We start from the raw sequence: 21799 nt of genomic DNA, 5'->3' as shown, positions 1-21799 counted from the left end.
ATAGGACCATGAGTAATTTCTCAAGTTCCAGTATGAATATGACGTGTATACATAATACTGAAGACTCACGGAGATGGAATGTTAGTAGTTCAACCTGCAGTAGGCAGTACGTTTTTGGCATCATTGGGCAACAATTCCATAATAACCTTTCAGCATGTTGTAATTCAAGTGTTCTGAGAGATAACTAGACTTCTGCACCTCATCATGGCTCTGTTTTCAGGCTTTAACAAATCTACCCGTGATGGGAGACTTTGGCCAATCACAGGTCATTTCAGAGAGATCATTTCTATTGGCTGTGCTCTGGCTGGTGGGCGGTGTTTGGTATTTCCTCAACTGATCTCAACATGGCTGCCGAGTCACAAACTTTCTCATTTTACAGCTAAACAGTACACTACAAGATGTTTCTGAAAACATTTAATGTGAGAAATAGGCATTACAGTAACAGAATATTGATTGACAGCTGCTCAGAGACGGCAGGCTCCAGCTCGGCTCTGTTTTGTTGTTTTCCTCTGGTCTGTGAAATCTTGCAGATGCCATTAGGAGCACCGGAGGACACCGGAGGCACATCATTTTTTTTCAGATTACCTGTCTCATGCACTACTGTCAGGATAAAGTGACCATTTTATAAAAATAACTTTTTTTAAATCATATTTGCTCCGATCTCGCATCCTGCTGCTTTAATATTCTGACCGAAAAAAAAGGTGAAGCCTGAGTTTATTGTGCTAACCCTAAATTCTTAATGAAGCATTACCTTAAATCTACTCAAAATAGCAGTAAAACAAAACAAAAATAAAATATAATAAATAACAACATCATAAATCAGAAGCAAATAAACAAAACAAAAAATCTGAAATTTCATTAACTCATGTCAGCCATTTCTCAGTGTTGGTCACATACTTTGTATCTTTCAATTATAATATTTTTGTACATTTTCGTCTTATAAAAATAACTTTTTTTGAATCAGATTTGCTCCAATTTACCCATTGCCACTTTAAGTAGAGAATACAACACAGGGAGAGTATCCACAAATAATTCATGAAACAATAATAAGAAAAAAAAAAAAAAAAAAAAAAAAAAATATATATATATATATATATACAGTATATATATATATATATATATACGTACCTACATACACACACACACACACACACACACACACATACACATATATACACATATATACACGTACACAAATATACATATACACACATACACACATACATACACATATATAGATACATACACATATATACATACACATACATACACATACATATACAGTATACATACACATACATACATACACACATACATACACATACACATATACTGTATATATACACGCATACACACATACATACATACATACATATATATATATATACATACACATATATATACATATATATATGTATATATATATATATATACAGTATATATATACATACCTACATACACACACACATACACATATATACACGTACACAAATATGCATATACACACATACATACATATATTTATATATAAACATACATACACATATATATATATACATACACATACACATATATACATACACATACACATACATATACATATACACATATACATACATACACACATACATACATATAAAAATAGAAGAAAAAAAATAAAAAAAAATAATAATGATCAGTAGCCTATACTTTTAATTAGCATTTTGAATACACTATTTCTTACACTTTGTATACTGCTACTTTTACTGAAGTAAAATACTTCTTCCACCACTGAACATCACACAGGTGTGTTTCTACTGTATACTTTGTGGTAATTTTCCACTATAAACCAGTAAGACACTGTGCGCGAGGACAGGTGTTCAGTCTGGTTGGTTGGCAACAGTTGCTCAGGTGACTGAAGCCACATCCCCCTTAGAGACAACAACAGTCATGTGCTGGTGACAGACGGAGCAGCTTCACTCACCCAGACACCCACTATAGAGCAGCACCCAGGGGTGTCATGGACTGACAACTTACTCTCACATGTGCGGCACTTTCTCACCGTGTTTCTGCCTCTTTGTGTCTTTAAAAACACTATTATTACTCAGGAGAACTAGAGTTATTTGAGTTAACTCTACGGTCATGAATCGACTGGATGAATGGAGCTTCAAGTCCAAGAGCATGGACCTGCTGGACCTGGAGGAGGACTTCTACTTCCACTACGGAGCCGAGGAAATGACAGATTATCAAGACCCCGATGAACTTGTGGCTGCGCTGAAACAAAAGGAGGAAGAGGTTATTCTGGCAGCCCAGCTGGGAAACGCATTGCTGCTGGAAAACCGTCAGCTGAAAGAGAAGAGCGACACACTTCATGAACAATACGCAGACAAGCTGGAGGTAAGACTGTTTTACACTGGGAATGCTTAGATATATGGTGTATGATGGGAGCTTTTTAGGTGAAATATGTGGCTTAAAAAGATTTGAGGACTTGGTTGCTGCTAGTATTTGAAGTAGGAGGGTGAAAAAGATATGTAAACTCAATAGTAAGGCTTAGAGTAACAACATGAATCCAGTATAGTAAATAATACTCCACACATATCTAATTTCTCTTAAGGAATGTATCACAAATTATACAAGATTGTTTTAATTCATATGGTGAGTGTATGAAAAAAAGATAGATAGATAGATAGATAGGTAGTAACTTTATTGATCTCGAGGAAAATTCAAGTTTCCAGCATCACAGTTCCATAGTGCAAACATGTTAATAAAAAGGCACAAGTAAGTAGTACACATATTAGTAAAAAGACACAAGTAAGTAATACACATATTAGTAAAAAGACACAAGTAATAGTACACATATTAGTAAAAAGACACAAGTAAGTAGTACACATATTAGTAAAAAGACACAAGTAAGTAGTACACATATTAGTAAAAAGACACAAGTAAGTAGTACACATTTTTAGTAAAAAGACACAAGTAAGTAGTACACATATTAGTAAAAAGACACAAGTAAGTAGTACACATTTTAGTAAAAAGACACAAGTAAGTAGTACACATTTTAGTAAAAAGACACAAGTAAGTAGTACACATTTTAGTAAAAAGACAGTAAAAAAAGTTAGTAGTGCAAAGTACAAAATACAAAAAAATATACCAGATATAAAAATACAAGGAGATGAAGAAAAACTGTTAAAACTGAATATAGTGCAGGGTAACAGCTGAGATACAGGACTATTAAAAAAGTGAATATAGTGCAGAAGAGACTGTAAAAATGAGTATAGTGCAGGGTAACTCCAGTAGCTTATTCTATGAAAGTGCACTGTGTACATTATTATCTGTCCTAAATATACCCAGTTAGCAGTTTCTTTATTGTTATATGTACAAATGACAACTTTAAACACCCAACTTTGATAATGGAGGGTAGCATATGACAAAATAATGGAGAAATACACATTAATGCGGTGAGAAACAATATTGTTTTTATTCATATGGTGAGTGTATGAAAAATATACCCAGTTTCTTTATTGTTATATGTACAAATGACAACTTTAAACACCCAACGTTGATAATGGAGGGGTAACATATGATAACATAATGGAGAAAATACACATTAATGTGGTGAGAAACAATATTGTTTTTATTCATATGGTGAGTGTATGAAAAATATACCCAGTTTCTTTATTGTTATATGTACAAATGACAACTTTAAACACCCAACTTTGATAATGGAGGGGTAACATATGATAACATAATGGAGAAAATACACATTAATGTGGTGAGATACAATATTAATCATACTGTATGATCTACAGAAGGTTGTACATATAGGGCTGTGTATTGGCAAGAATATGGCGATACAATACGTATCACGATACAGGGGTTTATGATTCAATATATTAAGATAAGATATTCCTTTATTAGTCCCACATGTTGCAATATATTGCGATACTGTAAGTAAGGCGATATATAGTAATTTTTTTTTTATCTAATTTTAGGAAAACTGTTATAGTATATAGACCACACCATCATATGCATAAAAACTTCTTTTTTTTTATGCAATCAGAACAGTGGGATCTGCATTTGCATTTATCACAGGCTTTAAAATCAAACATCATAGCACTACTTTGAGAGGGCACATTCACAGAGAGGACGCATCTCTTTGTAAATGAAATAATGTATTGACTAAAAGGTAAAATATTAATTAAAAATCAAACACAAAACATATCACAATATTCTTTTTTTTTCGATATTTTCTTACACCTCTAGTTGTACATCATTCAATATATTCCAAAATACATTGTAAATAAATGCCAATATATTAGATATCCATAGGAAATCTACTGTAATTGTAAGTTTCATTACCATACTAATGTGTAAACAGACAGAATGTGTCTTCGTCAAATTGTTGCTTTACTAATCTTTCCTAAATGTGATCAGGTTTATGCCTCTATACTCATTGTACTCTCTTTTGTGTTGTTCCACTGACTAAGTATTTCCAGGACATGTCTCTAATGAAATGTTTCCCTGGAAAGCTATCTTCACAGGTTGAGAAAGAAATTGGCAACCTGCCTCTTCCGAGGAATCAAACTTACTCCTTATGAGACATCAGCAGTTAACTGTCTAATACAAGGAGCAAACTGCAGTTACTGTGTCAGCAGGAAGAGCCCCAAAACACTCACACACTTTAATCATCTTTTAATGAATCCGAGATAATTTTCCAAATTTAATAAATGTCTTCAAGACAACAAATCTAACAGCAATGAAGCTGAGAGTCAGCAGGTGAAAGTTATTTGTCTCTGTTAGTGAAGCTGTTGCCTCCTGCACAGCATCACACACCTGAGTGGTTACAACAGACTAAATAATGGCCTTAATGCTTTTGTCAGGGTGAATGCTGATGTTCTCCTCAGATGTTCAATCTTGAATCTTATCAGGTGTGATTACGACTTAAATCAGTACTTTTCAAAGTGCAGTAAAGATGTGGCAAGAACTTATCTGCCTAGAAACTGATAGAATCTGCAAGAGAGATAATTTCATAAATAGTTATACATACTTGTATGGAACACAAGGCTGCCACTAACAATTATTTTCAGCATCGATAATCTGCTGATTTGTCATAAATACCTAATTTCCTAAAGCTTTTTTTTGGAGATAAAAGGATTATTGTACTTTACAAAAAAGGATTTTTTTACTATCACATTTTTAAATAGAGAAAATCCTCACAATTCAGAAGATGGAACTAGGTTTAAACTATTAATAACCATCAAAGTAGTTGTAGATTAATTTTCTGTCGATTGACTAATCTATTAATCGACTAATAGGTTCAGCTCTAATGGAATATATGAAAACAGATATGACTGATGTTTCTGTATAGTAAGATATAAATTAAATAATGTAAACTTTCAGTGCAACTTTAGATACTCAATTTTCAGGTCTAGACTCGACGACCCATCCTATCCATAACTATTTGAGGTCTATACCTAACCTTAGCCATTCGAGGTCAATGCCTAACCTTAACTATTCAAGATCAACCATCTCGCAAGAGTTTCCCAACTCATAGGTTACCTTCTAGACACGACCAGTTTGTCACTCAAATTCCTATTTCAAATCAATATGTTATCATTGTAACATCCTGTTGCCAATAAGGACAATTTATAAACTTAATCATTTCAGACATATGCATAGTAGGCCTATAAACAGCCTGTTGAATGAACTGTAATCCTGGATCAATGTTAATGTATTCCACCTCTGTGTAGGAGCTGGAGCAGGGCAGGCATGAGCTGCGGCTGAAGCTGGAGGGCTGCCAGTCCCAGTGGGAGAGCCAGGTGTTGGACCTGGAGAGGGATGTGAGGGAGCTGAGCGCCCAGGTGGATCGGCTCAGCCGGGCCCTCAGCGAGGCCGAGAGGGACAAGACTCGAGCCCAGATGGAGCACAGCGAGCACACACAGCAACTCAAGGAGCAGCTCAACACTGTGAGTCACACATAGTTTAATGTTACTCTGTCTGAACTATAGACTAGAACTATAGAACTATAGACCTTGTGTTCAAAGAAACACCCTGACTGGGACAGGTAATTCAGCTACTGTGAAACAAGCACCTGGCGCCAGTTGCATAGTCCGTCTTATATATATTTAAGTTACACTTTCTATAGACACTTAAATTTACCTGTTGCATAAATGTTCCCTATGAGTGACTAATGTAAGACTGGCTTAGCCTGTCTCGCAATGCACTATTGGTGAAATAAGACACTTGGTGAAAGATGGTGAACCACACGATGGGAGAAAATAGCAGAAAAGGTAAATAGCATAAATTCACCAGTCGTTAGAACCGTTAAAGATGTTCAGAAACAATTCAAGAATATGGTACAAGAATCCAAAGAAGTTATGGATAAACAGTTGAAATAGTTAGCTAAAAGTCTAAGGCCAAGACTAGTCTTAAACTTAGTTTATACAACTGGCATCAGAGCTGTGGATCCAAAGCTGCTGGCCTTCTGAGTCAAACTAGATAAGACGGGCTGTCACCCAATCCTCACACTGAAACTCAGTGTTCTCTGCAAACCTCTCAGGTATCAGTCTGACTCAGCGTAATCTGCTCCATAACAAGGCCAAACTCTCAGGCTGTTCACAGACTCAGACCAAGGCTGCGACAAAAATGCTTAAGTTTTGATGAAAAGGAAAGTTTCCATCTGAGCAGGAGAGAAAGAAGTCGATCAGTCTGTAGCTATGAAACCAAAGCTGTTGGCTTCAGGCAAATGATCCAGCAGAATGGAAATTATATGTAAACAAGAAGGGGAGTGAAAGTTAATGCATTGAATTGATTTGAGCACCAGGAGCACAGAGGGAGGAAGGCGTAGAAAAGATCTGGAAGATGCATTAATTGTTTAAGTCATTTTTTGAGCAAAAATGCCCCAAACATGCTCTTTATCCAGCTTCTCAAGTGTGAAGATTTTCTGCTTTTGTGTTTTTATATCGTTGCAAACTGAATATCTTTGACTTTTTGACTGTTGGTTGAACAAGAGAAGATATTTGAAGACGTCACCTTAGCCTTTATTAAATTGTGACAGGCATTTTTCACTATTTTCTGACATTTTATATTAATAAATGAATCAAAGAATGGGCAGATTAATCAGTTATGAAAATAATCATAGTGTCAGCCTACCTAAGAACATTATAATCTATTCAACCAGATCCAGGTTATTTAGTAACATGAAGTTAATTTTTAACAAAGTGCTGAGGTAATTGTGTGACATAATGGACAAAAGAACTGACAACACACAGCTGATTCAATTCATTATCAGCTCGTATGTGTTCAAGTCAAACATTCATGATCTTCAGTGTTTGATCCTGAGGAAATAGTACACCTTGGGAGGCATAATCAAACCGGTGACATATTATTTTACTGCCTCTTATCAGTCAACATGGAGGAGCTGATTGGATCACACAGCTGGACAACCTTGGGTGTTTTTCCAGCCTGAGAAAGTAGAGGATGTTTTTCTAAACATTACAGTCGTGACGTGTTGCGTCGTCACGGCTGATTACAGCTGAAACTACTGGTTCCTTGTGTAGTTTCAACATGCACAGCAAACCTGAGCTGGCAAAGTTAAAAATGAATCCAAACAACAGTGTGCAACCCTCCCATGAGTCAAGGTCCGCAAAATAAGGAACTATGAATGCCTTAGTTTCCCCCATCTGCAGTCGGGCTGAAGCTCTTACTGAGGAAAACTCCCTAGAAGTTCAGGAAAAAGTCAATTTAGATAAAAAGTGCTATCTCTCTGTGGGCTGTTTGGGGAGAAGGAAGTGGAGAAAATGTTTTATTTGGCATCGGAAGTGGTTAACTCTGGACTCTGTGTGGTTGTAAAAAGCCAGAGAGAGCGAATGTGTTGAAGGAAGAAGAAGCTCCATGTCTGACGCGTCTTTACCAGACGTGGTGAAGGGTGCTGTTGCTTCTGTCGTGGTGAGTCTGTATTTCTGTGATCATGTGTGTTTGTACAGGCGTTCCCACAGTTACGACTGGAACAGGAGATTTTGTCCTGTGTGTCCTGATTGGGCTTTAGATCGGTTGATCATTTTCTCAATGAATGGATTTATTGTTTACTCAGAGATATTTAGTTTGCTATAGTTGAAGAGCCAATATTCACATTTGGGACCAGAAGACAATGTTGGAACCAGTAACCAGTGTTCAAAAACACACTAATAGATCATGTATCTTATGGATTGTGAGTCTACATATAACGAAGCTGTAGCAGGTCTCAGAGAGCTTGAAACACTATATCCTAATTGTGAGGGTGTAACCAGAGTATGACAGGAATCTGGTGGAGGGCGTCCTCATATTGTACCACAGAAACCTGAGCGAGAAAGAATTCCCCATGTTAACCAGCAAAGCAAAGCAAAGCTCTGCTCTGCTGTGAGAGGAAAAGCTCGCTGTGTCTCTTCATCCTGGTGCATTTGAGGAAGCGGCTGCATAAGAACAATGTTGGCATGTGCCAGATTGTCACATGGTTGAGTGCTGACTGTTTAGACAGTAGCTGGAAAGTAGATGTTAAAATATCAGGGAGTGTTGAGTGAGGTCAGGATGGTTCTTCAGTCATGCAACTGATACACAATGTGAGAACACTTAAGTGAAACATTAATGAGTTTGTCTCGTGTCTAATGTCTTTTTAATTTATTGCTTGACTCAGTGAAGGTTTAACAATGAAAATCGATAACATACTGTACCGCTAAAAGTATGTAGGACATTGGTTTGGACCTGTGTCATATTAAATTAAGTATAACTAATTAAATATAATGAGTCATTTCAAAAATATGCACCAGTGACTCTGACTGACACGCAATATTAAATCTGAACTAGTTCTTCAATAAAAGAACGTTAGCAGTTAGACTTTTCAAATGAAAAAGTGATATATGAGAGTCAGCTGCCAGTTTATGAGGCACACGTTGCTAAAACTGATGATGTCAAATCCGACATTTATAAAGGTTATAATGTTCATCTTTTTTCTAAACAGTTTTAGTGTGTGTTGATTCAACTTTATGCTCATTTTAGAAGCTATATTGTGTAGTGCTGTTGAATTGTAATGTTATACAGACTCTTTGTAGAACGATTAGTCAATTAATTGATTTATCGGTTGACAGGAACATAACCGGCAACTATTTTAATAATCGATTAATCATTACAGTCATTTTTCAAGCAAAAATACCAAAATCTTTCTTGTACCAGCTTCACAAATGTGAGGATTTGATGCTTATTGGTGAAACATGATAGTAAATTGAATATCTTTGGATTTTGTACTTTTTGTTGGACAAAACAAGCAATCTTTTTAGCTTTTTCAGGCTGCATTTATTTGAGTTCTTTTCTTGAATAATAATTTTTTAAATGTCAGAAAATAGTGAAAAAAATGTAAAATTGAGAAAGTAATTGCCAGATAAATCGATAATGAAAATAATTATAAGTTCCGGGGCAAATATTTAGTCCATCCCTTTTTTAACAATGAGGGTAAACTGGGTGTAAATGGGTGTTTTTTCTGCGTCTGGTTAACAGACGAAAAACACACCTTTTCACCTCCTGGTTCCCACCCAGTGTTACATGATCACATTCCCTGGCCGTGGATCACAGTGTGTTATTGGACAACTGTGACAAATCCCTCGCTGTGAGATTTCCGTTATTGTAAAAGGAGATGCCTGAATTGAGGCGAGCCCCCCTTGACCTCTGCTCCCTCTGCCAGCATCACGAAGCTCACGGACAAAAAGGGAGAGACAATATACATTTAGGAGAGATATAAATCTTTCATTTGCTTCTTTGATGCCGCCCCTCATATCCCATCATCCCAGGGGAAAGCCATCTTTTCTGTGTGCTCCCCGAGGGGCTCGGCTGTAGCTGGGGTAGTCAGCTGTTAGATACCTCAGTGTTTGGATCAGTGAAGGCTTGGGGGGGGGGGGGGGCACGTGAGGGGATATCATCTTTGTGTCTCTACCAAATGGAGCGTCCTCCTTCCACTCCTGTTTTGGTGATTCTCAGTGGGTCGCTGCCTCTTTTGTGGAGAAGGGGCCCGTGTTTTGACGAGACGAGGCATCGGTAATCACGTCTCACGTTCATCTTTAAGGCCCCCCCTTCGCCTCCTCATAGTGTGTCTGCATGCCATGTTTTGTTTTTGTCCATCAGTGCCGGCTTTACTCTTGTCACATACACACACTTCCCACTAATGTTAACCCTCACGCCTGCCTCACTTCCTCTGTACACACTTACAAACACGTACACACAAGCTGTCCCCCCCCCTCCACTCCGCTTCACCCTCATGATGTCCAAGTCTACCCTCCGCCACATTTTTGTCTAATGTGGCGTGATGATGTCACAGACAAGACCAAGATGCCCTCTGCTCCATCTGGCGCAGAGTCCGGCCTTTCATCTTGTATTATGTGGCGGTGATGGGACCTGACAGGGGCCCGCCAAACTGCTGAGTAAGGGGAACTGAGGGTCCCAGACCAGGACGGGAAGGTCGGGGGTTTTGGGGGATTGGGAGAGCAATGGGTTGGTGTTGACCGGGGCTGCAGATGTGGCACCACTCCAAAGATCCCTGCTTTGTGTGTTGAGAAAGTAGCTGATTTTCAGATAAACAAGTACAACCATGACGAAATAAAGAAATCCTTATTTAATACTTAATATGTCATGTGGTTTGTCAATGATTGGCTGTTTTGATGGATTAGTGATCACAGGAGTCATGTTGCTCTTTGTTTGTGGTTTCCAGCCTTTTTGGCTTGTGAACTCTTCAAAGAAGATTTTTTGTTTTCGCATTTATTGGACATTTTGACAATTAAGAGGCCTGACAAACCTGTTGAATGCATTTCCATCCTCATGAAACGTTTGCAAAACTGTTTTTTTTTCTTATTTTAAATCCTACATTGTTTATATGCATGTTTGGTAGCTAGCTACCTGGCACATTGCCTCATTTCTTGCCCTGTTGATCAGTTGATCAGCGTGAAACCATCGGCAGGGCTGTGCATTGTGATGCTGCGTGCTCTTGGATGTGTATGTGATAAAAACAGAAAGGGGCACAGACTAGTGAAAATATTGCTCCATAGCGCTGATAGTGGTCAAAAACTCCACAGGGTACCTTTTTAAAGAGGACATATTATGCTTATTTTCAGGTGCGTGCTTGTAGTTTGCTCTGATTGGTCAGCTGGCCCACCGTTGTGACTGGTCAACCGAACCAAACTCTTCGGACTCTGCTCCAGCTCCGCTCTAACTAGCTTTGTTTGATGGCGTACCAAACTAGCCTTTAGGCAGGTATTATGCAAATGTGTTACTTGGTGACATCACCACGTTACGGAAGAAAAGGCAGGACTTCAAGCGAGGCGTTTCAGGCAGTTCAGGATCAGTGTTTCAGTGGACTTTGGGCTTTGTAACTTTGCAGACCTGTTACATGCACAACAAAATATATAACACTCTAAAGGAAAGGTAGGTCCTCTTTAAAATTAGTCAATATGTACACGTGACCCCTCATCACAGGCTATGGTATTAATGTGTGGACATGAGTTATGAGCTTTTCAAAAAATGAATATTTTTCCCTCTCAAATAGTTTTACAGTATATGAAGGATTTCTAGTGACCTGAAGAGGTGGAGATATCTTTATTTCAAGCAAGAATTAGAGAAATGTTGTAAAAATGTTGTCTTTATTACCCCTTTAATCCTCTTGCTGGGTTCCCAAGCTAGGAATATTGTAACCATGAGCAGTTCTTTCAGAGACAGTAAAGACAACCATCTCTGCATGGCCCGCAGCAAAAAACATACCAAACAAATGTTCAATTTTAGTCACCTAATCCCCACCAGGTATCATGTTGTGCTTCTTCTCATCTGGGTCTGGATTACAGGATTTATTCCTGCTATATATTTGGCTATTTTAAGATTCAAGACTGTGGCCTCAATTCTCTTAAAGCTCATCCCTCAGGCGAGCTTTGTTTTGGAGTTTCAAGTTGACAGATCCAAACCTATGATTCCACTTTTCTTGGTCATAGTTTTGATTTCTTGCTGAGTGAACTTTCTCTTTGCTTAAATCTCTCTTTGTGTCTAAAATTAAACAAAATGCACAAAGAAGGCTGTCCTGCAAATTCAAAAGCCACATGTCTGTTTTCTTTCACTCTATTTGTGAATCTCATGTGTCTGTGTTTTATCTCTGGTGTGTATTTTTGTGTGTGTGTAGGCAATGGAGGTGGAGAGAGCCATGTCCAGTGAGCTGCAGGCTCTGAAGCAGGAGCTCCAACAAAAGGGAAGCCACAACCGGCCGCAGGACGAAGAGCTGATCAGTGCCATGAGGGAGCAGGTAGCGACAATACACTCATACATGTACCTTTAAACGCCGCAACCAAACCAAAGCTAATCCTAAATGTAGAGCATTGTGTACTCACAGGGACAGGATGTCCAGAACACACCGCACCAGTGTCTGTGTCTGTTTTCGTATTATATTTCCTGTCAAAAGAGTTGATTGTGTTGCCAGATGCTTTATGCCTCTTGCCTTACTTTGTTGCATTCACTTCAGAGTGAGGTCAGGGTGTTTCTTCATTCCTGCACCTGATGCACAACGTGAGAACACTTAAGTGAGGCATTATTTAATTTGTTTCGTGCCTGATGTCTTTGTATTTTACCGCTTGACATAGTGAAAGTTTAACAAGGAAATACTGTATGTACAATCTGATTTCTGAGGAGCCGACAGGTCATGACATTATTTACTTGGAAGGAATGAAAATGAGATTTGGACATTTTTCTGGTTTAGTTTCACTCTTGGGCAAGAAAATATTCCACAGCGTAACATTATCAGTGTATTAGAAACTGGGATATAAACACATCTACTGGTTCCAGACAGGAAAGGGAGTATAATTCTTGGATGATAAGCTGGAAATGTTGATACTGTTCACTTTGATTCTTTTGCAAATAAATCTATGACGTACTGAATCCATAAAGGTATGTAGAACATTGGTTTGACCTGTGTCAAGTTACATTACAAGTATAATTTATTAAAAATAATTAGTCAGAACATAGTTATACCAAAGGTTTGCTGGCACCAGCTTGATAGTACATGATAGTAAACTGAATATCTTTGGGTTTTGGACTTTTTGTCGGACAAAACAAGTATTTTTTTCCCACTTTTTTTCACTATTTTTTCACGCTCCAACTATTTGAATAATCTGCTTTCTTTATGTTTTCCAATACATAAAGAACATAATGCAACACAAGAGAAAATCTTATAGTAAAGCATGAACAGGTAAAAGAACAAATCTGGGCACATAAAGGAAGCCAATAAAATAAAATAAGACAAACCATTAAACAGAAAAGGGCATTTTCTCAATAAAATAGTAATTTTTTCTTCCTATTATGTTTTTCTTTATATTCATTTGAAAAAAATTACCAAACTTCACAAAATTTCCCTTGATAATTATAAGTCCTTTCAATTACAGATTCAAAAGAGGCATTATCTGTCATTAATTTTAACCATTCAGCAAAATACAGCTTTGTCTGACTCTTTCAATGAACAAACAAACAGTCCTTTAAAAGACGGCCAAGGCAAGTCCATATTCTTGTTTGGATATACCTGGTGGTAGAAGAGACCTGTCTCCTATAAACACAGTCAGGGAGATTCTGGTAATGGTTAATGCAACCACTCTTCAATACTTTCAGTTACTCGTTTCCAAAAAAGAGAAATTCCCACATTAGCTGAAGGAAAGTACCTGCTTCATTTTTACACTTTAAACTGTTTTAATGCTTTTTTTTGGAGGGAGGATAAAGTCTGAGAAAAACTTCCAGATATTCTCGGTACCTCTCTAAACACTCACATCATATCAACACTGGTGGATTGATACGGTGTGATGCAAGGGGAGAGTGGGAGTTAGTGGGTGTTTTTCTTTCCGAGAAGAAATAACTTTTTTTGTTTTATCATATTTAATATCTGTGTTTGTGTATTTCCAGGTGCTGCGTCTCACCCAGAAGGAGCAGGCGCTGGAGGAGCGTTTGGAGGGTGTGTGTCAAGAAAACACTGAGCTGAGGTCGAGTTTGGCCTCTTTACACACACGCCTGGCTCTGCATGACCAACTCAACCAACAACACAGCCAGCAGGTACAAATACAGACGAGGCAACACAAAGCAGCTCAGTGTGGTCGGTGTATGAATGAAAGAGCCCTCAATAACAAAGGGATTTTCTGCTCCCGGCCCGGCGGCCTGGGTTTCGGCGGGATTGTGGAGAGCATTGCTAAACAATCACCTCATCCCCGTCATTGTAACTTCCACTCGTAACTCTGGATTCCACTCTTGTTCGTTTAGTTTCATGTCGAGCCGTGGGCTGGAATCTGGCGCGTCAGGATTCCTGTCACACTGAACGTTGTTGGAAACAAGTCTCATGACGGCTTTTTAAAAAGCACACACATGTCTGTGTTATGATGTCATTTCTCTCTGTTTATCATCAATGTAATCTGAGGTTACATAATGTTGTCTTATCTTCATCTCTATCATTTGTTCTACATGTTGCTCACCTCAGATTCCCGTTTGTGCCTGCGTGTTTTGTCTCTACGTTTTCTATTTGTGTGTTCACGCGCCTCCTTGTGTTTTCAGCTCGCTGGGGCATTGCAGGAGGTGGAGGCGGCGCGGAGTCGCTCACAGCAGCTGCAGGCCCAGGTGGAGGAGCTTCAAGAGGAGGTTTCCCTGCAGGAAGGCAGGAGCCTCGGAGACGCCTCCCTGCTGTCTGAGCTGGAGAGCAGCCTGGAGACGGCAGTGCTGGGAGTCAGCAAAGAAGAGGTACTGAAGCAGATTAAGTCTTTAACATAGTCAGAGAGACTACAGGGTTAACCCATCAGGCCACAACAGGAGAAAGATTTGGCTGAAATCTCTTGTCAGCGAAATTTAAAAAGAGAAAATAGATATATATGCTCTATATGAGATATTCTAAATTTTTCTTATAGTCTAACAAATCCCATGGAAAGACCAAAGCCAACAATTGTTCCTACAGACAGCTATACCTACGAAAAGTAATGCACTGTAATTTGTATATATCCCACAAAATATCAGGAAGTATAAAGAGCGACATACACTGTGTGGGGAAGAGGTCAGGGTGGATGGGTGGGTCAAAAACACAGGACTTTCGCTCAGGAGACCGGTGTTCGTACCCCGTGTGAAACCAGAAATCAACGTTGATTTAATTGTCACATAACTTCCGTACTTAAATTATGCCAATTCCGGAGTTATTTTAACCCAAACCACAATCTTTTCCTAAACTTAACTAAGTAATTTTGTTGCCTAAACCTAACCAAGTTGTTTTCCTGTGTAGACAGAAGTTAATTTTGAAAAGACTGGGGCAGAAATTGACATCACGTGTTGTTGGACATTCATAGAAAATGTCCAACAACACGTAACTATTCGTAAGATATCATACAAATCGTTGTATAAGGATACATTTGTTTACTTGCAAACTCACACTAACTATAACTTTCACAAGTACCAAAAAATGTGTTGTGAGTAATAGGATTGTGTTCTGAGATAGGGGTGAAAGAAAAGAGTAATTGTTGTAGCTGGGAAGCTTGAATTTTAGTAATGAGCTTTTGAATCCCAAATCATCCTCATTCAGTCAGACTCATTTTGGAATCGAGATGGGAAACGTACTATGTACTGTATATATCAATGTCATGATATAAAATCATACACACGGTGATACAGTACATACTTTTATGTATATCGAACACTCTTAGCAGTAAGTGACGGAGCATATCTTTAAATTCCTCTTATAACAGATTAATTGTGCAAAACGAAAGTAAGTCGGTGACCAGGAGTAGGAAATACTCTGTTTATCTGAATAACACAAGCAGCCTCGTCTACGAGGCAGAGAGGCTGTAAATTAAACAGAGTGCTGTAACTGACAGAAACACCAGAATAGTTTTGGTTTGGCACCGGCTGCACTGACTTTATCTCCATACTGTGGTCGGCATGTGTTAGTTGTTCTATTGTAGTCCTGCCCACAATGACTCATGCATGTTTTGAGGGGAAATTGTTTTCCTGTGATGACTGGAAACAAAAGTATTAAACAAAGTCTTTCCTTTAAAGAATCGTTCAGTGAAATAACAGAATATTGACACCAGAAAAAACATCATCTATAAGCTGAATTTTAGGAAACATGAATAAATGTTGTAGTGAGAGTAATATGCTGACAGAACTCTTTGTGCAAGTTCTCCGTGACAGTGTTACTTGACGTCAGACAGGAGGACGTGTGAAGGTCCTGATTTTCAAAGTGAAAACGCCACAAAGGAATATTAGATAGGACTTTGAATTATGTTTGGGAGGAAACAGGAAAACTGACTGAAGTCTTCTAATTCTCACTCTCTACTGTGTCTACTGTTATTGTTTGGTTCCAGCAGGAAAATGTGATTTATAACTGCACTCATGAGTCATTCTCTACATTTCCTGTTTGTCATAGCCACATTGTGGGAGAATTTCCTCGTCTTACAGCCTTCAGCGCACGTTTACACCTGTGTCTGTAAACAAATATCATATATAATGTCATATGATGATTATCCCTTCTACTGGATGAACATTAACAAGATATCTTTGTTGAGTCATCATGACATCAGTATCGTCATGTGATATATATGACTCAAAGAAGTTAAATAAGGTGATGAGGAAATGCTTGCACCTCCCAGTGTGCAAATACATGCTGTCACTCAAGACGTGACGTGTGTAAAGAAACATCACGCTGAAAAGAAACGGGGGAAATGAAACCTTGTTTGTAAAACAGTTTTTTTTAAACAACAACTCTTTGAATGCGTGCCAAATATACAGTAGCAGCTTCCAAGCCATAACAATTGTGTGGTGAGAGTAACTCAACACAACATAGTTTGTGGCATTGAAAAAACAGAAAGTTAATAGTTAAGTTAAATGAACATGCCTCCTCTCCTGTTCCACTCAGGTAACGCAAGAAATAGGGTCCATCCTCCAGTTGCTGCTCCCACTGACCCAGGAGCCGAACAGCTCAGAGGGGGCAGAGGTCGTGGATCAACAGGAGGACCTGCAGGCCGTGCTGCACCAGTTGAAGGGAGTGGCCCAAACCCTGGCACCGGCATCCAGCCCTCAGGTGAGCCACAGAATGAGCAGGTGGAGCAGGAGAGGATATGCAAAACAAAAGGCTGACCTTGTTGTTTGAAATCAAAGGAGGACAGGGATATTACACCGTGGCTTTTATGTCTTCTAAGCTTTTAGTTTAGTTTCTTTCCAGTCATTTATTCATAATAGTGAAGTTATGAAAGTAGTTGAATAGTACTAAATCAATATATCCAAAATAAAAACAAAATCAAGTGTAATATTCTGACTGAAAAGAAGGTGTAGGCTGAAGCCTGAGCTTATTGTGCCAACACTTAATTCTTAACAAAGCATTACCTTAAATCTACTCAAAATAGCTGTAAAACAAAACAAAAATAAAATAGTATGAATAACAACATCATAATAAAAAATAAAGTATAATAAAGAAACATAAATATAATCAAGAAAAGGCATCCTAAATCAGTAAGTTAATTAATTCATGTCAATCATTTCTCCGTGTTGGTATCTTTCAATTATAATATTTTTGTACATTTTCTTAAATGTACACTACATTTCTTTACATTCCTATCTGCTCTCTCTCTTCTTTTGCTCTAAACATATTTGTAGATTTTTTTAGGTCTACTGGGTCCATAAATTTGAAGGCATATGTTCATAAATAATGGGTTGGTTTGGTCATTATGACTTATTGAATCATATATCAGTATCGTATACGTATGTAGAGTATATGTATGTATAAGTCTATATGTGTCCTTTGTGTGTTCTGAGTTTGAGGAATAAGTCTTCTAGACAGATAAAGGCTAAAAATACAGGTGTGTTTGTGGGACAGTGCAGCACACTTGTTGCTTTTCAAACACAGCTTATGCAAATGTGTTTTTTTATGTATCGCTGCACTGAAATTCCTCACTTTGCTGTTTTTTATTTGTGTTATTATCATTCAGAAAGTAGCCTCCTCACATAACACATTCATCAATAAATTAATTCACAGTCAGCCCATCTTCCCCCTGGTGGCTGTGAGAGGAACCATAGTGTCATCACACTGAGGAAGCGTGTGACCTTGTTTACGCAGTGGATGCCAATGAATTGTTGCAATTGATAGCTCGTACACTGAGCCTCTATTTGCCACAAGCAAGCGCATACAATTGTCCAGTTGTGTCTCATTGCATTCAGATCCGTAACAGGCGTTTACCACTGTAACTAAATATTCCTGCCCATCCCCTTCCTCCCTCGGAGCACCTTGCAAGTAGGCCACTGCCACAGAGGCTCCTTTTTGGTGTAAATCTTTGTGAAATGCAAAGCCGATACCTGATCTCTTTGTTAACGTCTCTGTCCTAGGAGCTGAATCAAGCTTTTGTCGACAGGACGGGCGATCAGTGTGGGAATCCGAGCGCAGCGCAGGAGATGAGAGATCAGGTAACCCTGTGATGAACGAATATGTCTGTCAGGGAGGAGCAACGCACATAGCGGCCCATTATATTAGGTTTTGGTTATGTCGTTACTGACCTTGCTGCTGTCACTGTAATCCATCTTAGTGTCATAGGTAGAGTCAGAGACCTTTAAGAGCATTTTTTCCTTCTTTTTTCAGTTTTAAACTCCATTAAGTTTTCACTATCACTCATTGCCTTAGTTTTTTTTAAGTTAGCCCTAAATTAAGTGTGTGGTCAAGCATAACGCCTGAATTAGTTTACAAATTACATCAGTGTCTTTAGTTTTTATTTTATCATACCACATTTTTTAGTTTTGGTTATAATTGCAACTTAACTCATTGTCACTTTAGTACAATGATCTTTCTTGTCCAAAAAAACTCAGAGCACTAACAACACCGTTAAATGCTCCTTTAAATTGTATTATTTATTACATTAGAAAAGTACACTTCAAACCCTAAATGGCTTTTTGTGAGTTCCAAAAGATTAAAAGTAATAAAACTGAAATTTTAAAGAGAACATTTAACATTTTAGTACAACAACAATACTGTTTTTTGTGTTATATAGATTGATGTATGCAATAAGTTTTACTCAGTGGTCTAAAACCAGTTAATTTCTTCCTCCTCAAGAACGTCCAGCTGCAGCAGGAAAACGCTGAGCTGAGGCAGAAGCTGCAGGGCAGTCAGGAACAGGCTGAAGTCGTCCAACAGGCCATCAGAGACCGAGATGAAGCCATAGCCAGGTGAGAAGCTAATTTTTTTCTCAATATTCTCAATGAAAATTATAATAAATCCAATATATTCTGATGCCTTTGACAGTATGCTTTGTTTTACAAGAACAGCTATTGTATTTGCTATATTTGATTCTTGTATATGACTTGTGATGTGACTGAAGAAGTTTCATAATTTCTTGGCAGGAAAAACCTGATGGAGGCCGAGTTGGTGAACAGTAAAAATGACATGATGTCTCTGAACAACCAGTTATTAGAAGCCATCCAACGTAAACTGGAGCTGTCACAGGAACTGGAGGCCTGGCAGGTGAGATTCCTTTTCTTCTCGGTAGAGCTTTTTGTCCATTTTACTGTATCCCAAAGCACCTCAAACCATCTCTAACGCAGTCTCTTTATCACAAACTGTCTGGGCCATCTGTAAGCACATCTCCTGCTTTATGAAAACCATGAATATGATCATGAATGCATTTCATTTACACCCTTAAGATGTGCATCATAACTGATGGAAAATCCCTTTTTGAGGCATGCTGTCTGCATTTTAGTGCTAATTTGACAAAACAGGAGATGGATGTATCTCAGTGGGAGGTCAGGGACAGACGCAGCCATACCTCTCTCAGCTCTGTCAGTTTGGAGGAATATGAGCAGCAGGTGTTTCTGTCAACGAGTCCTTCTGTTGCTGAGTCACTATGCCAAGCAAAGCCATCTGCCAAAGGGTCTGATCTCTAGTGATTTGGTGAAGATGATGCGGATAATATCTTGATGTGGAGAAATCATCTTTGTTAGCTGAAAGCAGAAGTATGTAATTATCTTAAATAAAAATACAAGATATAAGTGATAAATACATCATAAACTATTTTTCAAATACAAATATGTTGTATGTGCAGATACAGACTGGTATCAGCTGGTCTACAAATGCAAATACAAACAGTTAAAAACTGTAAAATATACAGACAGGAGTACATACAAGCCATTTACAAATCAGATACACTGAGCAGAATAGTTTGAACAGAGAAAACCGTTAAGTGTAGGTCATGAAGGCATCAGTACACTCATAGTAGGCATAGGACACTATCTTTCTATAATTTGGTTTGTTTTAAACGTCAATCTTGTGATTACGTTTAAAGCCCCCAAAGGTTCAGAGCTGAATCTGCGCTACATTCATACAAAATTTTGACCATTCCTTGAAATTCTTGTTGCATTTCATTCTTGTAAATCTGGAAAGGTGCTACAGTAATATAGTTTTCTTCAAGAGACAACGTAGAAAACATAACCTCCTCAGCACCCAACTGATAAGGCTGTTAATTTTCTCAATTTCTCTTATTGTTAACAAATCTAGTGAAAAAAACAAACCAACAACATCTCTCAATACTCCATCTCTGTGGCTGTCTGCTCTGTGCCCACTGGGACCTATTGATGAATTACATTTTCACCATCTTGGTACTTGACTGTCTCCATCTTGGCTTTTTGGAACCAGAAGTGACACTAGAGGGTGGAGCTACGTGCAACCGAATGCTGAATAATATATTTTAAGGTGACCAAAAAGGTTATAATTAACTTTCACTGTGAAAGGGTTTAAGACAAAAATGCGGACAACACCCAGACCGGACAACACCGTTGTAGCGACCTGTCAATCACAAGGTAGCCACGCCCTAAAGCATACCCTGCTTTATGGTCTATTTGACTCTAAATGGGACCATAATTTACTAAATGAACATCATGCTGTATTGAAGAAGACTTGAAAGTAGCGATTGAGACCATAAACCGGCTACAGTAGGCTATATAAGGGTTTGGCTACACAGACAATAAATGTTTGCACGATCAATTCATCGTTAGTTCTGGTATTTTCATCGGATTTGTTGACAATAACAAATACACAGAATATTGCTTCTCCTTACTTCTCATTTTAAAAATACATCGATTGATATTTGTCAATAGAAATGCATACAACACCAATGAGCAGTGACAAAAAAAGGTCACAATAACTGCTCATTGTTAACAACCAAGCAGTGTTTAAATCCAATACAGTCAGATGACTGTACTGTATATAATGAGTTTGAATGATATGAGCTCAGTGTCCCTGCTCCTCACACTTCTGCTCATTTCCTCCCCCTCCCCGCCTTTCCTCAGGACGACATCCAGGTCATCATCAACCAGCAGCTCAGGACCCAGCAGCAGTCGGAGCATCCTCCTCCAAAGAAGTCCACCTCCAACGGCATGTCCTTCTTCAGCAAGCCCAGCAAGACGGCCTCCACCTGGACGCGCCAGCCCTCCTCCTCCTCTTCCTCCACCACCTGGAGTTCAGACGCTAATCAGGGCAAAACCCAATCTCCCTGGAGGGACTGGTTAAGACGAGGGAAAGGGGCAAATAATGGACAGTGAGTGCTACTCCTACCTGTTGAGTGCTGAGGAGAGGATGTACCAGGAGGATCAGAGGGGAAGTCACAAGTGCAGCTTCCCGTACATCATGTGTGGTGAAAAGAAGCCATAAAGACACTTTTAATTCAGCGATGAACAACAGAGCCACTGCGAACAAAGACTTGTCAAAGAGGCACTTACTTGTACACATTTCACTGAGAGGCTGAGCCTTCCTAAAATCTAAACTGTGACGACCTGG

At 38.6% G+C, this 21799-nt stretch overlaps 1 protein-coding gene across 1 annotated transcript; it reads left to right on the top strand.

Moving 5' to 3' along the window:
• The first annotated feature begins 1888 nt into the window (after nt 1–1888).
• Nucleotides 1889–21564, top strand: si:ch211-235m3.5 (BICD family-like cargo adapter 1). Its single transcript, XM_037776261.1, has 10 exons — nt 1889–2376; nt 5730–5945; nt 12164–12283; nt 13924–14070; nt 14563–14745; nt 16904–17068; nt 18367–18444; nt 19085–19197; nt 19372–19492; nt 21313–21564. The coding sequence occupies exons 1-10, from the start codon at nt 2122–2124 to the stop codon at nt 21562–21564; spliced, it is 1650 nt and encodes a 549-aa protein (XP_037632189.1). The 5' UTR covers nt 1889–2121.
• Nucleotides 21565–21799: the final 235 nt, after the last annotated feature.

The sequence above is a fragment of the Sebastes umbrosus genome, chromosome 7 (genome assembly GCF_015220745.1).
Source record: "Sebastes umbrosus isolate fSebUmb1 chromosome 7, fSebUmb1.pri, whole genome shotgun sequence".
NCBI lineage: Eukaryota > Metazoa > Chordata > Actinopteri > Perciformes > Sebastidae > Sebastes > Sebastes umbrosus.
Note: the sequence above shows the minus strand (reverse complement) of the source record. Positions and strands in the feature narration are given on the sequence as shown.

Bases quoted from the DNA above. Each gene is read 5' to 3' on its own strand.
- si:ch211-235m3.5 (XM_037776261.1), top strand. From the start codon at position 2,122: ATGAATCGACTGGATGAATGGAGCTTCAAGTCCAAGAGCATGGACCTG. The intron at 2,377-5,729 runs GTAAGACTGTTT...ACCTCTGTGTAG, and splicing joins AATACGCAGACAAGCTGGAG to GAGCTGGAGCAGGGCAGGCA. The intron at 5,946-12,163 runs GTGAGTCACACA...GTGTGTGTGTAG, and splicing joins TCAAGGAGCAGCTCAACACT to GCAATGGAGGTGGAGAGAGC.